The sequence below is a fragment of the Eumetopias jubatus genome, unplaced genomic scaffold (genome assembly GCF_037043125.1).
Source record: "Eumetopias jubatus isolate StellerSeaLion01/CBP00866 unplaced genomic scaffold, mEumJub1_p1.0 scaffold_10, whole genome shotgun sequence".
Taxonomy (NCBI): Eukaryota; Metazoa; Chordata; class Mammalia; order Carnivora; family Otariidae; genus Eumetopias; species Eumetopias jubatus.
Genome location: NW_028274816.1, coordinates 125,971,503 through 125,988,870, shown reverse-complemented (window position 1 = coordinate 125,988,870; position 17,368 = coordinate 125,971,503). Strand labels below are relative to the sequence as shown.

Genomic DNA, 17,368 nt, shown 5'->3' with positions numbered 1-17,368 from the left:
AGGGACATAGGGCGAGGGAGAGAATCTCAAGCAGACTCTGTGCAGACCCCAGCATGGGGCTCGATCTCACGACCCTGAGATCATGACCTGAGCCAAAAACAAGAGTCAGATGCTTAACCAACTGAGCCACCCAGGTGCCCCTGATATTTTTCATAATAGAATATTGGAGGGAAGGGCGCATGGGTGGCTCAGTTGGTTAGGCATCTGCCTTTGGCTCAGGTCATGATCTCAGGGTCCTGGGACTGAGTCCCGCGTCGGGCTCCCTGCTCAGTAGGGAGCATGCTTCTCCCTCTCCTTCTGCCACTCCCCCTGCTTGTGCTCTCTGGCTCTATCTCTCTGTCAAATAAATAAATAAAATCTTAAAAAAAAAAAAAAAAGAATGTTGGAAGGAAGAGGAAGACATGGCTAGACTGAAAGGACTCCCAATTGGTCAGATCTGGGACAATAGGAACATTAAAATAAATAGTGATAGTGTTGGATCACAACCCATTGAATAAGATAGGAAACCATGAGTACATATTGTTATAATAAATGAACAAAAAGTTTGACAAGAAAGGGAATGATTCTGGGGGGCCTGGCTGGCTCAGTTGGTAGAGCATTCAACTTGATCTTGAGGTTGTGAGTTCGAGCCCCACATTGGGTGTAGGGATTACTTAAAAATAAAATCTTAAAAAAAAAAAAAGAAGAAAGGGAATGTTTCTATGGTTTCAAAGGACAACCACAAAAAACTTATTAATTACAAAGGGAAAAAGAGCAATTTTTAAATGGAAGGGACTGCAGGTATCATTTTTTAAAAATTCCAGTGTAGTTAACATAGTGTTATATTAGTTTCAGGTGTACAATATAGTGGTTCAACAGTTCTGTACATTACTCAGTGCTCATCAAGGTAAGTGTACTCTTTAATCCCCTTCACCCATTTCCCCCATCCCCCCACCCACCTCCCCTCTGCTAACCATCAGTTTGTTCTCTAGAGTCAAGAATCTGTTTTTTGGTTTGTCTCTTTTTCCTTGTTTTGTTTCTTAAATTCCACATATGAGTGAAGTTTTATGGTATTTGTCTTTCTCTGACTGGCCTATTTCACTTAGCATAATACTCTCTAGCTCCACCCATGTTGTTGCAAATGGCAATATTTCATTCTTTTTTTATGTCTGAATAATATTCCATTGTATGTATATGTGTGTGTATATATATCCCATCTTCTTTATCCATTCATCTATCAGTGGACATTTGGGTTGCTTCCATAGCTTGGCTATTGTAAATAATGCTGCAATAAACAAAGGGGTGCATATATCTTTTTGAACTAGTGTTTTTGTATTATTTGAGTAAATACCCAGTAGAGTGATCATTCACTCATAGGGTAGTTCTATTTTTAATTTTTTGAGGAGCCTCCACAGATATCATGTTATTATCATGGGACTTCTGCTAAGATTCAATGAGAAAACACAGCGTCACTTACATGATATTTCTGCTAAAGGTGATTAATCTGAATTTAATCCTGAGGAAACATTGGACCAAACTAAAAGGACACACTAAAAACAACCAGCCTATAATCTTCAGAAATGTTAAAGTCATGGCAATCAAGGAAAGACTGAGGAGTTGCTTAGAGATTCCTTGTTCCAGAGTGAAGAAACAGCAGTTGTTTTACACCATTTGTCCAGTTTTCAGTTTCTTTTTTTTTTCAGCTTTTTAAATATTTTATTTTTTAAATTTTATTTTGTTATGTTAGTCACCATACAATACATCATTAGTTTTTGATGTAGTGATCCACGATTCATTGTTTTCGTATAACACCCAGTGCTCCGTGCAGTACGTACCCTCCTTAATACCCATCACCGGGCTAACCCATCCCGCCACCCCCTCCCTTTTAAAACCTTCAGTTTGTTTCTCAGAGAAACAGTTTTCAGTTTCTTAAAAAAAAAAAACACTATGTGAGTGGGATTTTCTAAATAAACATGGTTCTTAAATATTCAAGATTTCTGGAATTTGGTGACAAAATGCATCACCAGAATGTTATAACTTTAAGAAAGTTAAATGTCCTGCTTAAATAGAAACTTATATAGGGGTGTCTGGGTGGCTGAGTTGGTTAAGCATCTAACTCTTGATTTCAGCTCAGATCTTGATCTTAGGGTCAGGAGTTCAAGACCCATGCTGAGCTCCACACTGGGGGTGGAGCCTACTTAAAAAAATGAAACATATATTAAAGCAGATCTTATTATTTAATAGAAAATTAAAGGGCATACATATCCAACAAATGTTAATAGCTATTCCTTGGGAAGTAATGGGGAAAGAGTGATTTATTCCATTAAATTCTACAGTATAGACAGATCACATGTTTTACAGCTTTTATATGTGATATTTCTTCTCAGATTAGGCTGTATTAGACAGGAGTAAAAAAGGAAAATTACTGGCTAAAAGTTTCAAGTTGCCCCTTCCATATTAAAAAAACTTGCATTTTGAGGATACCAGCAGAAACATCTATAGAAATTTCTAATTCTGTGACTTTATCCTATTTCTCTAATTTTTATCCAATTTTTAATCTTTGACACTGAGATAAGAAAGATAGAGCGAAACAAAACAAATAAACAAAGAGCTATTTGAAGATTTGCTGATCAGTTATTAGCTAATGTTTGAATTTAGAATTTTCTCCCTTTTTAAAGGAAGCTAAATCTGCCTTTCTTCTTCCATATGGCCATCAACTCAGCAATCATCTCCTCAGGCCAGGTGGCTACCAATATGTGTTCAGAGAGAGTCATTTTGTATAAGCCTACCCTTGGAGAGAATAATTTGTTTTTCCTGCTTGCAGAAATCTATTTCTGGCAGCAGATTCTGCCTCCTCATTACTTTCCTCCTTCTCACTTGCTGGGCTTAACCCATTACATTTATGATTTCTACCTATCCCTATTGCTGTACTTCAGTCATATGTATTGGAGCTTCTTTATAATATCATCCTCAGGTTTCTTAAATTCTAGAAATCATCATGTCTAACTCCTTCCTTTTACAAATGAGAACACCTGGATCTCTCGAGGTTCAGTAACTTGCCTTTGGTCATATGACCATTTTTTTAAAAAGATTTTACTTATTTATTTGAGGGGGAGGCAGTGGGAGGGGGAAAGGCAGACTCCCCGCTGAGCAGGGAGCCTGATGCGGGCCTTGATCCGAGAACTCTGGGATCATGACCTGAGTCAAAGGCAGCTGCTTAGCTGACTGAACCATGGCCATGTGACCATTAAGTGAAAGATCTAATATTGGAACATAGCTCTCTTGACGACTGTGTAGTGTTCTTTCCTCTATAGAACATGGTTCTGTGTTATGAAATTTGCCCACCTTATAAGTGGAGACCACTTCATTGTGCCCTTTGAAGCTTTATTCTTTGGATGCAGTCTAAGACAAGTAGTGTAGTGTAATGTAAAGTTTGCAGAAGACATAGTGAATGAAGAACACATGACAATTGATAAACTTAAGTACACTTGAAGATCAATGAATACAATAATTTTGAAAGAGTTGAAGAACTTAACTAACCCTGATCATTCTTTTTTATCCTTCACCGTATACTTTATGAATTGGAAATCTAGTATGTAAAAGTCACCAGATAAATCTTTAAACCCAGTGGAAAGCAAAATAACTTATCCTGGAATCTAATCAAATGAATGAGGAAACTTATTACACTGGAATAAGAATTTTAGTAATTTTCGATTGGGAAGTCTTGATCAGAAGAGAAAAATGTAGTATAGGAAAAGAAAAGTGATCACTGGGTGTTATACGCAACTAATGAATCGTTGAACGCTACATCAAAAACTAATGGTGTACTATAGGTTGGCTAATTAAACATAATAATAAAGAAATAAAAAAGTCATTAAGGAGAATTAAGTGGTTAAATTATTAAATTCAGGAGAAACTTACAAGTCAGCCCCACTTGAGAGGTGAATCAGACCTTGAAGAGGCAGAGAGATACAACAAGAAGAGAAAATAGGCAGAACTGAGGAATGTTTTGGATATTTTTAACCCCAAGAGTGAGGGTAGCTAGGTACACAGAAGGAATCTAACTATGTAAAGTTCTTGGACAAAGCACTCTACAACATATTCCACTCCTGATAGCTCTGACATTTTCTACCCTTCCCACCGGCAATGCATGAGTGTTCCAACTTCTCTACATCCTTGCCAACACTTGTTATTTTTCTATTTTAAAAAATTATAACCATAGGGGGAGGAGCAAGATGGCGGAGGAGTAGGAGACCTAAATTTTGTCTGGTCCCAGGAATTCAGCTGGATAGGGATCAAACCATTCTGAACACCTACAAACTCAACAGGAGATCGAAGAAAAGAATAGCAGCAACTCTCTGAACAGAAAAGCGACCACTTCCTGGAAGGTAGGACGTGCGGAGAAGTGAATCCGAGGTGATATTCGGGAGGATAGACAGCAGGGGAGGGGGCCTCCGTCAGCAACTACCGGCAAGTGATAGAGCCCCGGAGCACAAAATCGGAACTTTTAAAAGTCGGCTCCGCTGAGGGACGTCGCTGCAGTGGCTAAGCAGGGGGTGGAACCTTCACAGGACAGTGTGCTCTCAGGACCTTCAGGGTCACAGAAAGCCCGGGGGTGCCTGAGTGCAGCAGAGCTCTCAGTTATCAGAGCGGGGAAGCCGGCTGCAGAGACGAAGCCGAGGAGTGGGCTCTCAGCTCGGGGTTGCCATAAACCGTGATCCATGGCCCAGTCGGGCCACTCCTCCTCCAGCAGGGACCCAACAAGCGGCAGATCCAGGGAGACTCCACTTCCTCCCCTGGGAGGAGCGGCGTGGGAGCGCACTGCAGGGATCTGCTGAGTTTGGAGACTCCACACCGAGTCAGGTGCCAGAGATAGAAATGCTCAGTCACAGGCCGGGTGAGCACGGAGTGTGGCCAGAGACCAGGGAGATGGGAGTGACTGACTGCTTTTCTCTGGGGGCTCACGGAGGAGTGGGGCCCCGAGTTCTCGGCTCCTCCAAGCAGAGATTGGGAGGCCGCCATTTTCACTCTCATCCTCCAAAGCAGTACGGAAAGCTTGCAGGGAACAAAAGCTCCTGAGAGCAAACCCCAGGCGGTTACTTAGCCCCACCCGGCAAGGGCGGGGCAATTCCGACCCTGGCAAAGACATTTGGGAACCACGGCAACAGGCCCCTCCCCCAGAAGATCAGCACGAACAGCCAGCCAAGACCAAGTTTACCGATCAATGAGAACGGCAGAACTACAGTGCTAGGGGAATACTGCACATAGAATTCATGGCTTTTTTACCATGAATCTTTAGTCTTTCAAAGTTAATTTTTTTAATTTTCTTTTTTTTCTTTTTCTTTTTTTTTGAATTTTTCTTTTTCCCTTTTTCAATCAACATCTTATCAATCCCTTTTTTAAAAATCTTTTTTATTTTTCATTTTTAGAGTCATATTCTATCCCTTCTTAGTAGTTAACCTTATTTTTGGTATATATATATATAAGTTCTCTCTTTAAAATTTTGGGATACAGTTTCTTCTAACAGACCAAAATATACCCTAAATTTCTACTGTATGGCTTTGTTCTAGTCTCCTGCCTGATCACATTCTCTTCCCCTTTTTTTTAATTCCTCTTCTTTCTTTTTTCAACCAACTTCTTATCTTATCAATTCCTTTTATAAAATCTTTTATAATTTCATCTTTACAGTCATATTCCATCCCTTCATTGTATTAGCCCTTATTTTTGTACATATATAAGTTTTTCTTTCTTTAAAATTTTGAGAGGCACTTTCTTCTAACAGACCAAAATACAACCCAAATCTAGTGTGTGGCACTGATCTATACACCAGCCTGATCATATTTGATCATATTCTTTTTCTTTTTCCTCTTTTTCTTTTTTTTCTTTTTCCTTTCTTTCCCTTTCTTCTCCCCTGGTTTCAGGTCTCTTCTGATTTGTTTAGTGTATATTTTTCTGGGGTTGTTGTTATCCTGTTAGCATTTTGTTCTCTCATTCATCTATTCCCCTCTGGACAAAATGACAAGTTGGACAAAATCACCTCAAAAAAAAGAACAAGAGGCAGTACCAACTGCCAGGGACCTAATCAATACGGACATTAGTAAGATGTCAGAACTAGAGTTCAGAATGATGATTATAAAGATACTAGCTGGGCTTGTAAAAAGCATGGAAGTTATTAGAGAAACCCTTTCTGGGGAAACAAAAGACCTAAAATCTAACCAAGTCAAAATCAAAAAGGCTATTAATGAGGTGCAATCAAAAATGGAGGCTCTAACCGCTACGATAAGTGAGGCAGAAGAGAGAATTAGTGATATAGAAGACCAAATGATGGAAAATAAAGAAGCTGAGAAAAAGAGAGATAAACAACTACTGGATCACGAGGGCAGAATTCGAGAGATAAGTGATACCATAAGACAAAAAACATTAGAATAATTGGGATCCAAGAAGAAGAAAGAGAGAGGGGAGCAGAAGGTATATTGGAGCAAATTATAGCAGAGAACTTCCCTAATTTGGGGAAGGAAACAGGCATCAAAATCCAGGAGGCACAGAGAACCCCACTCAAAATCAATAAAAATAGGTCAACACCCTGACATCTAATAGTAAAACTTATGAGTCTCAGAGACAAAGAGAAAATCCTGAAAGCAGCTTGGGAGAAGAGATCTGTAACCTACAATGGTAGAAACATTAGATTGGCAACAGACCTATCCACAAAGACCTGGCAGCCAGAAAGGACTGGCATGATATATTCAAAGCACTAAATGAGAAAAACATGCAGCCAAGAATACTATAGCCAGCTAGGCTGTCACTGAAAATAGAAGGAGAGATAAAAACCTTCCAGGACAAACAAAAACTAAAGGAATTTGCAAACACTAAACCAGCCCTACAACAAATATTGAAAGGGGTCCCCTAAGCAAAGAGAGAGCCTAAAAGTAACATAAACCAGAAAGGAACACAGACAATATACAGTAACAGTCACCTTACAGGTAATACAATGGCACTAAATTCATATCTTTCAATAGTTACCCTGAATGTAAATGGGCTAAATGTCCCAATCAAAAGACACAGGCTATCAGATTGGATAAAAAAAACCAGACCCATCAATATGCTGTATGCAAGAGGCTCATTTTAGACCCAAAGACACCCCCAGATTGAAAGTGAGGGGGTGGAAAACCATTTACTATGCTAATGGACACCAAAAGAAAGCTGGGGTGGCAATCCTTATATCAGACAAATTAGATTTTAAACCAAAGACTGTAATAAGAGATGAGGAAGGACACTATATCCTACTTAAAGGGTCTATCCAACAAGAAGATCTAACAATTGTAAATATCTATGCCCCTAACATGGGAGCAGCCAATTATATAAGGCAATTAATAACAAAAGCAAAGAAACACATGACAACAATACAATAATAGTGGGGGACTTTAACACTCCACTCACTGAAATGGACAGATCATCTAAGCAAAAGATCAACAAGGAAATAAAGACTTTAAATGACACACTGAACCAAATGGACTTCACAGACATATTCAGAACATTCCATCCCAAAGCAACAGAATACGCATTCTTCTCTAGTGCCCATGGAACATTCTCCAGAATGGATCACATCCTAGGTCACAAATCAGGTCTCAACCGGTACCAAAAGATTGGGATCGTTCCCTGCATATTTTCAGACCACAATGCTTTGAAACTAGAACTCAATCACAAGAGGAAACTCGGAAAGAACTCAAATACATGGAGGCTAAAGAGCATCCTACTAAAGAATGAATGGGTCAACCAGGAAATTAAAGAAGAATTAAAAAAATTCATGGAAACCAATGAAAATGAAAACACAACTGTTCAAAATCTTTGGGATGCAGCAAAGGCAGTCCTGAGAGAAAAGTATATAGCAATACAAGCCTTTCTCAAGAAACAAGAAAGGTCTCAAATACACAACCTAACCCTACACCTAAAGGAGCTGGAGAAAGAACAGCAAATAAAGACTAAACCCAGCAGGAGAAGAGAAATAATAAAGAGCAGAGTAGAGATCAATGAAATAGAAACCAAAAGAACAGTAGAACAGATCAATGAAACTAGGAGCTGGTTCTTTGAAATAATTAACAAGATTGATAAAGCCCTGGCCAGACTTACCAAAAAAAAAAAAAAGAGAGAGAAACGACCCAAATAAATAAAATCATGAATGAAAGAGGAGAGATCACAACCAACACCAAAGAAATACAATTATAAGAACATATTATGAGCAACTATATGCCAGCAAATTAGATAATCTGGAAGAAATGGATGCATTCCTAGAGATGTGTCAACTACCAAAACTGAACCAGGAAGAAATAGAAAACCTGAACAGACCTATAACCACTAAGAAGATTGAAGCAGTCATCAAAAATCTCCCAACAAAAAAAGCCTAGGGCCAGATGGCTTCCCAGGGGAATTCTACCAAACATTTCAAGAAGAATTAATACCTATTCTTCTGAAACTGTTCCAAAAAATAGAAATGGAAGGAAATCTTCCAAACTCGTTTTATGAGGCCACCATTACCTTGATCCCAAAACCAGACAAAGACCCTATCAAAAAAGAGAATTATAGGGGCGCCTGGGTGGCTCAGTTGGTTAAGCGACTGCGTTCGGCTCAGGTCATGATCCTGGAGTCCCGGGATCGAGTTCCGCATCAGGCTCCCTGCTCAGCAGGGAGTCTGCTTCTCCCTCTGACTCTCCCCCCTCTCATGTGCTCTCTCTCTCTCTCTCACTCTTTCTCTCAAATAAATAAATAAATCTTTAAAAAAAAGGAGAATTATAGAACAATATCCCTGATTAACATGGATGCAAAAATTCTCACCAAAATACTAGCCAATAGGATCCAACAGTACATTAAAAGGATTATTCACCACGACCAAGTGGGATTTATCCCTGGGCTGCAAGTTTGCTTCAACATCTGCAAATCAATGTGATACAATACATTAATAAAAGAAAAAACAAGAACCATATGATCCTCTCAATAGATGCAGAAAAAGCATTCGACAAAGTAGAGCATCCTTTCTTGATCAAAATTCTACAGAGTATAGGGATAGAGGGTACATACCTCAACATCATAAAAGCCATCTATGAAAAACCCACAGCAAATATCATTCTCAATGGGGAAAAACTGAGAGCTTTCCCCCTAAGGTCAGGAACGCAGCAGGGATGTCCACCATCACCACTGCTATTCAACATAGTATTAGAAGTCCTAGCCACAGCAATCAGACAACAAAAAGAAATCAAAGGCATCCAAATCGGCAAAGAAGAAGTCAAACTCTCACTCTTTGCAGATGATATGATACTGTATGTGGAAAACCCAAGAGACTCCACTCCAAAAGTGCTAGAACTCATACAGGAATTCAGTAAAGTGGCAGGATATAAAATCAATGTGCAGAAATCAGTGGCATTCCTATACACCAACAACAAGACAGAAGAAAGAGAAACGAAGGAGTCCAATCCCATTTACAATTGCACCCAAAACCATAAGATACCTAGGAATAAATCTAACCAAAGAGGCAAAGAATCTGTACTCAGAAAACTATAAAATACTCATGAAAGAAATTGAGGAAGACACAAAGAAATGGAAAAACGTTCCATGCTCATGGATTGGAAGAATAAATATTGTGAAGATGTCAATACTACCTAGGGCAATTGACACATTCAATGCAATCCCCATCAAAATACCATCCACTTTTTTCAAAGAAATGGAACAGTAATACTAAAATTTGTATGGAACCAGGAAAGACCCCAAATAGCCAGAGGAATGTTGAAAAAGAAAAGCAAAGCTGGCAGCATCACAATTCCAGACTTCAAGCTCTATTACAAAGCTGTCATCATCAAGACAGTATGGTACTGGCACAAAAACAGACACATAGATCTATGGAACTGAATAGAGAGCCCAGAAATGGACCCTCAACTCTATGGTCAACTCATCTTCGACAAAGCAGGAAAGAATGTCCAATGGAAAAAAGTCTCTTCAACAAATGGTGTGGGGAAAATTGAACAGCCACATGCAGAAGAATGAAACTGGACCATTTCCTTACACCAGACACAAAAATAGACTCAAAATGGTTGAAAGACCTAAAAGTGAGACAGGACTCCATCAAAATCCTAAAGGAGGGGGCGCCTGGGTGGCTCAGTTGGTTAAGTGACTGCCTTCGGCTCAGGTCATGATCCTGGAGTCCCTGGATTGAGTCCCGCAACGGACTCCCTGCTCAGCAGGGAGTCTGCTTCTCCCTCTGACCCTCTTCCCTCTCGTGCTCTCTATCTCTCATTCTCTCTCTCTCAAATAAATAAATAAAATTAAAAAAAAATCCTAAAGGAGAACACAGGCAGCAACCTCTTCGACCTCAGCCGCAGCAACCTCTTCCTAGAAACATCGCCAAAGGCAAGGGAAGCAAGGGCAAAAATGAACTATTGGGACTTCATCAAGATAACAAGCTTTTGCACAGCAAAGGAAACAGTCCACAAAAGCAAAAGACAACCAACAGAATGGGAGAAGATATTTGCAAATGACATATCAGATAAAGGGCTAGTATCCAAAGTCTATAAAGTACTTACCAAACTCAACACCCAAAGAACAAATAATCCAATCAAGAAATAGGCACAAGACATGAACAGACATTTTTCTAAAGAAGACATCCAAATGGCCAATAGACACATGAAAAGGTGCTCAACATCGCTCGGCATTGGGGAAATCCAAATCAAAACCTCAATGAGATACCACTTCACACCAGTCAGAATGGCTAAAATTAACAAGTCAGGAAACGACAGATGTTGGCAGGGATGTGGAGAAAGGGGAACCCTCCTACGCTGTTGGTGGGAATGCAAGCTGGTGTAGCCACTTTCGAAAACAGTATGGACGTTCCTCAAAAAGTTGAAAATAGAGCTACCCTATGACTCAGCAATTGCACTACGGGGTATTTACCCCAAAGATATAAATGTAAGGATCTGAACGGGTGCGTGCACCCTGATGTTTATAGCAGCAATGTCCACAATAGCCAAACTGGAAAGAGCCAAGATGTCCATCGACAGATGAATGGATAAAGAAGATGTGGTGTATATATACAATGGAATATTATGCAGCCATCCAAAGGAATGAGATCTTGCCATTTGCAATGATGTGGATGGAACTGGAGGGTATTATGCTGAGCGACATAAGTAATTAGAGAAAGACACTTATCATATGACCTCACTGATATGAGGAATTCTTAATCTCAGGAAACAAACTGAGGGTGCTGGAGTGGTAGGGGGTGGGATGGATGGGGTGGCTGGGTGATAGACATGGGGGAGGGTATGTGCTATAGTGAGCGCTGTGAATTGTGTAAGACTGTTGAATCACAGACCTGTACCTCTGAAACAAATAATAAAGTATATGTTAAAAAAAAAGAAGATAGCAGGAAGGGATAAATGAAGTGGGGGAAATCGGAGGGGGAGACGAACCATGGGAGACTAGGCTCTGAGAAACAAACTGAGGGTTCTAGAGGGAATGGGGGTGGGGGGAGGGTTAATCTGGTGATGGGTATTAAAGTGGGCACGTATTGAATGGAGCACTGGGTGATATATGCAAACAATGAATCATGGAACACTACGTCAAAATTAATGATGTAATGTATGGTGATTAACATAACATAATAAAAAAAAATTATAGCCATACAACATAAGCAACAAAAGCAAAATAAATTTAAGGTGGAATACCTGAAACCAAAAGGTTTCTATGCAAAAAAAGAGCCAAACAACAAAATGAAAAGGAAACCTATGGAATAGGAGAAAATACTTGCAAATCATATATCTGACAAGAGGTTAATATCCAAAATATATAAGGAACTCATACAACTAAACAGCAAAAAACAAAACAAGACACTAAAAAATGGGCAAAAAAACTGAATAGACATATTTCCAAAGACATGCAAATGACCAAAAGGTGCATGAGAAGATGCTCAACATCACTAACCATTAGAGAAATGCAAATCAAAACCACAGTGAGATACCATCTCACACCTGTCAGAATGGCTAGTGCCAAAAAGACAAGAGAATAACAAGTGTTGGCAAGGATGTGGAGAAAAGGGAACCCTTGTGCACTGCTGGTGGGAATGTAAATTGGTATAACCGCTAGGAAAAACAGTATGGAGATTCCTCAAAACATTAAAAATAGAATTGCCATATTATCTAGCAATTCCACTTCTGAGTATCTAATGGAAAGAAATGAAATCACTATCTCAAAGAGATATCTGTACCACTGTGTTCATTGCAGAATTATTCACAGTAGACAAGATATAAAAAAAAACCCTAAGTGTCCATCAATGAATGAATGGATAAATAAAATGTGATTCACACACACACACACACACACACACACACACACACACACACACAGGAATAGTATTCAGTCACGAAAAAGGTGGAGTGCTGCCGTGGATGGATCTTGAAACCATTATGCTGAGTGAAATCAGACAGAGAAAGACAAATACTGTATGATATCATTTATATGTCGAATCTAAAAAAGCCAAACTCAGAGTATAAAATGGTGGTTCTTAGGGGTTGGAGGTGGAGGAGATGGGGGGAATGTTGGTCAAAGTGTATAAACATCTTTTTTTTAAGGTTTTTAATTTTATTTTAGAGAGAGAGCACGTGCAAGCAGGGGGAGAGGCAAAGGGAGAGGGAGAGAATCTCAAGCAGACTCCATGTTGAGCACAAAGCCCAACCTGGGGCTCATTCCTATGACTCTGAGATCATGACCTGAGCAGAAACTAAGAGTCGGTTGCTTAACTGAGCCACCCAGGTGCCCCAAAGGGCATAAACTTCTATTACAAGATGAATAAGTTCTGTGGATCTAATGTACAGCATGGTGATTATAGTTAACAATACTGTATTATATACTTAAAAGTTGCTAAGAGAATAGATCTTAAATGTTCTCACTGCAAAAAAGAAATGGTAATTATGTGAAGTGATAAAGGTGTTTAATGCTACTGTGGTAATCATTTTGCAGTATATAAATATATCAAATCAACACACTATACACCTTAAACTTACATGATGTTCTGTTAATTATATCTCAATAAAGCTGAAAAAAATTATAGCCATACTAATAGGCGTGAAGTGGTGTCTCGTGGTTTCAGAACCAGAGTTTTAACTATATATGTCATAGTACTGGAAAATGTGAAGCCAAGTTGTTACCACAGCTTTAATAAGAAAATTCTTGTCTTTTTACCTTTCTTCATAGATTCTTTTTCCATTCCCTCCTTGTATGTGTACAAGAGTTCATCAACTTCCTTCAGATCCAGGAAGCCTGAGCCATCACTGTCCCACTTCTGAAACACGGCTTCTAGGAGAAGTTCCCGTCGGGCTCTGGAAGCATTTTGTCTAGCCTAGGATAGAAACAGGATAACAAAGCACAGGACAATATTATCCATTGTGCTGGCTGCCATCCTATGTTTATTCCCCAAAAAGTGCAGCACTATTTCTAAAAACAGCTTTATAAAAATGGCTGGGACTAAGCATGATATTAATGGGAAAATGAAGTATTTAATTTTTTAAAAAGATTTTATTTATTTGAGAGAGAGAGAGAACATGAACGCACGCGAGAGAGAGCAAGAGCGTGGGGGCAGGGGCAGAGGGAGAGGAAGAAGCAGATTCCCAGCCCAACAGGGAGCCCAATGCGGGGCTCGATCCCAGGACCCTGAAATCATGACCCAAGCCGAAGGCAGACGTGAAGCATTTAATTTTAATCATCTAAATACCATTTCTCTGTTTCACTCGTAGACCAAAAACAAAAAACAAAACAAAACAAAAAACAGGCATTCTCTGCATTGGACTAAAGCGCATTAACTTAGGAAAGGGGCTACACTCCTTAGGAGTCTTTGATTCATTCCTTTCCACTCCCCCGCTGGTTGTTTAGGAATATGATAAACACATGGCATACTCTACCTGGCTTCTTAGTGGAATATGCTGCTGTGTATTGAAGGAGGATAAAGGGCAGTGTTCAAACAATGAAAAATGACTGTGTTCAAAAATTATCTTTTATAACTTAACATTGACCTAACTTGACATTGATTTTATTTACTGTTTAGATTTTTTACTAGATTAATTATATCAGTCAGATAATGACTAAACTATTATCTAGATAGATTCAATTGCTAAAAGAAAGTGAATATATAGCATTTGGTTAAATGGGGAAATTGCAATTGAGGAGGCAAAAGGGATATCAACTCTAGAATTAGGTTGAGAAGACTCAAGGCTGCTGAGATTAGTGAATATGTCTGGTGAATGTAACTTACATATTTCATAAAAGGGCACATAAATTATATCAGCTAAGGTGTATGCATTTATCTATCATCAAGTAGGTACTAAGTTCTTAGGAAATATGTATCGCCTGGATTCACATGAATAAAAATACATATACAAATCATAATTGTACCCCTAGGTATGTGCATTAGTAAATGCATTCACACAGCAGATAGTGTGCATACACACACATTTTTTGTACATACACATTTCTACTCCTCCGAATCAGCTCTTCAAGCTTCAGAGGAGGAAAAAGAAAGCTGTACAATAAACCATCTCCTGCCACCAGCAATCATGTCATTATTAGGGGAATGAATTCTCTGGAGTGTGATCTCAGAACATTTGACAATAAAATAAAATACTTAATGGCTATGCTCATTGAAATAAAGCAATAAGTTTGGTTATAAACCTTTTTTTAAGGAACTTTCTTTTTTAAGTAGACTTCACGCTCCTTGTGGAGCCTAATGCAGGGCTTGAACTCATGACCCTGAGATCAAGACCTGAGTTGAGATCAAGAGTCAGATGCTCAACCAACTGGCCACCAGGGGCCCCTTGGTTATAAATTTTCAAAGGGCCACATTAGGAGCAACTGAGGTTGAGAGATTTATTAATAATAGTGACTCCTCCCTGTTTTATTGAGAAATAATATTACTCACCTGTTCTAAGCCACTTATTTTCTCTTCTTTTGTTTCAACATAGCCCCGCTTAAAAAAGGATGTGAGCGTCTCACTGACACTCAAGGGGGCATCTTCACCAACAAATGTCTCCAGAAGTTGCACAAACTGGAGCAGATTTAAGGAAACTCCAGTGAAAGCACTTCTACCTTTTACTTCCTTGTAAGACTGAATATTTCTGATAATTGAGTGTAGGTCTATTAAGCAGGAAACATACAACAACAGTGAAGTGAACAATTTCTTAAAGCTTAGAGAAAATATACAAGTACTTATTGTAATAAACATCTGCTTTTTTACTTTTTTTCCTGTCAGAAACCCACGCTCCCTTCATGAGGAAAACATCTCTTCCCCACTGTCAGCTTATATTTTTATTTTCATTTCACATGTACCAATAGTTCATTTTTATGGCTGAGTAATATTTGATTTATAAATATATCACAATTTTTTATTTATTCTCTTACTGATAGGTACCTGGAATGTTTCCAGAAAGTTCAGGCTATTATAAATATACCTGGTTTACATATTCTTATATATGTTTTGCTGTTGTTGTTGTAAACACACTTTTAACTCTATTGGATAAATAACTGGGATTGGAATATCTGGATCATGGGTAAATATGTGTTTGGTTTTACAACACACAGATATTTTCTGAAGTAATTGTAACATTTTAAACTCCCACCAACAATCATGAAGAGTTCCAGTTTCTCCACAATCTTGCCAAGAGTCAGTGTTGTCAGTCTTTTTCATTTCAGCCATTCGGTTCATATGTAGTGGTTTCTCATTGTAATGTTAATCTTTTTTTCATGATGACTAATGACATTGCACACTTTTTCATGTGTTCATTGCTCATTCTTATGTGTTTGATTTGTGAAGCATCTATTAACATGTTCTGCTAATTTATATTATGTTGTTTATATTTTTATTTTTGAGTTGTTGAAGATCTTAATATTTTCTGGATAGCAGTCCTTTGTCAGATATAAATTTTGCAAATATTTCAAGTATTTTTTCCATATCTGTGGCTTATATATGCACTCCTTAAGGACATGTTTTAAGAAACAAAAGTTTTATTGATGAGATCTAATTTATCATCTTATTCTTTTATGTTAATTTTTTTATGTTTCAAGTTTTTATTTAAATTCCAGTTAGTTAACATACAGTGTGATATTAGTTTCAGGTGTACAATATAATGATTCAGTACTTCCATACATCGCCCTGTGCTCATCACAACAAGTGCGCTCTTTAATCCCCATCACCTGCTTAACCCATTCCCCCCACCCCCCCATCTCTGCCCTGGTAACCATGAGTTTGTTCTCTATAATTATAGAGTCTATTTCTCTCTCTCTCTGTCTTATTTTTTCTCCCCTGCTTGTTTGTTTCTTGAATTCCACATATGAATGAAATCATATGATATTTGTCTTTCTCTGACTTTTTCACTTAGTGTAATATACTCTAGCTCCATTCACTTTGTTGCAAAGGACAAGATTTCATTCTTTTTTTATGACTGAGTAATATTCCATTATATATACTTTATATATTATATGTAATATATATTACATCTTCTTTTCTTTTTTAAAAAAAGATCTTATTTTTTTATTTGAGAGAGAGAGAGAGAGAGAGAGAAAACTCAAGTGGGGGAGGGGCAGAGGGAGAGGCAGAGAGACAAACACACTCCCCGCTGAGCGTGGAGCCAGATGTGGGGCTCTATCTCAGGACACTTAACCTACTAAGCCACCCAGGCACCCCTACACTACATCTTCCTTATCCATTCATCAATCGATGGACAGTTGGGCTCTTTCCATAATTTGGCTATTGTTGCTAATGCTGCTATAAACATTGGGGTGCATGTATCCCTTTGAATTATTATTTTTGTATCCTTTGGGTAAATACCTGGTAGTGTAATTGCTGGGTTGTAGGGTAGCTCTATTTTTAATTTTTTGAGGAACCTCCATACTGTTCTCCACAGTGGCTGCACCAGTTTGCATTCCCACCAACAGTGTAAGAGGGTTCCCCTCTGTATCCTCGCCAACACCTGTTGTTTCCTGTGTTGCTAATTGTAGCCATTCTGACAGGTGTGAGGTGATATCTCATTGTAGTTTTGATTTGTATTTCCCTCATGAGGAGTGATGTTGAGCATCTTTTCCTGTGTCTGTTGGCCATCTGTATGTCTTCTTTGGAAAAATGTCTATTCATGTCTTCTGCCCATTTCTTAACTGGATTATTTGTTTTTTGGGTATTGAGTTCAGTAAGTTCTTTATAGATTTAGATGAATCAGGTGGTGCTGGGCATCCCCCACCTTTGCTACAAGACAATGTGATATAGGTCTGGCCAATGATTCCCATATGACAGCAATGTGATCCACTATATGCCAATGAGAATGAGCCCCAGAACTTTTTGGGGAACTACTGGGGAAGAATCACTCTTTTA

At 38.7% G+C, this 17,368-nt stretch overlaps 1 protein-coding gene across 1 annotated transcript in view; it reads right to left on the bottom strand.

Annotated features, from left to right (window-relative positions):
* Positions 1-17,368, bottom strand: part of EFCAB5 (EF-hand calcium binding domain 5) — a 184,239-nt gene that overhangs the window by 37,486 nt on the left and 129,385 nt on the right. The window contains exons 14-15 of the mRNA XM_088028403.1: positions 14,927-15,141; positions 13,198-13,354 (exon numbers count right to left, since the gene is read on the bottom strand). Coding sequence (XP_087884529.1) covers positions 13,198-13,354; positions 14,927-15,141 — 372 coding nt within the window. The remainder of the gene's footprint in view (positions 1-13,197; positions 13,355-14,926; positions 15,142-17,368) is intronic.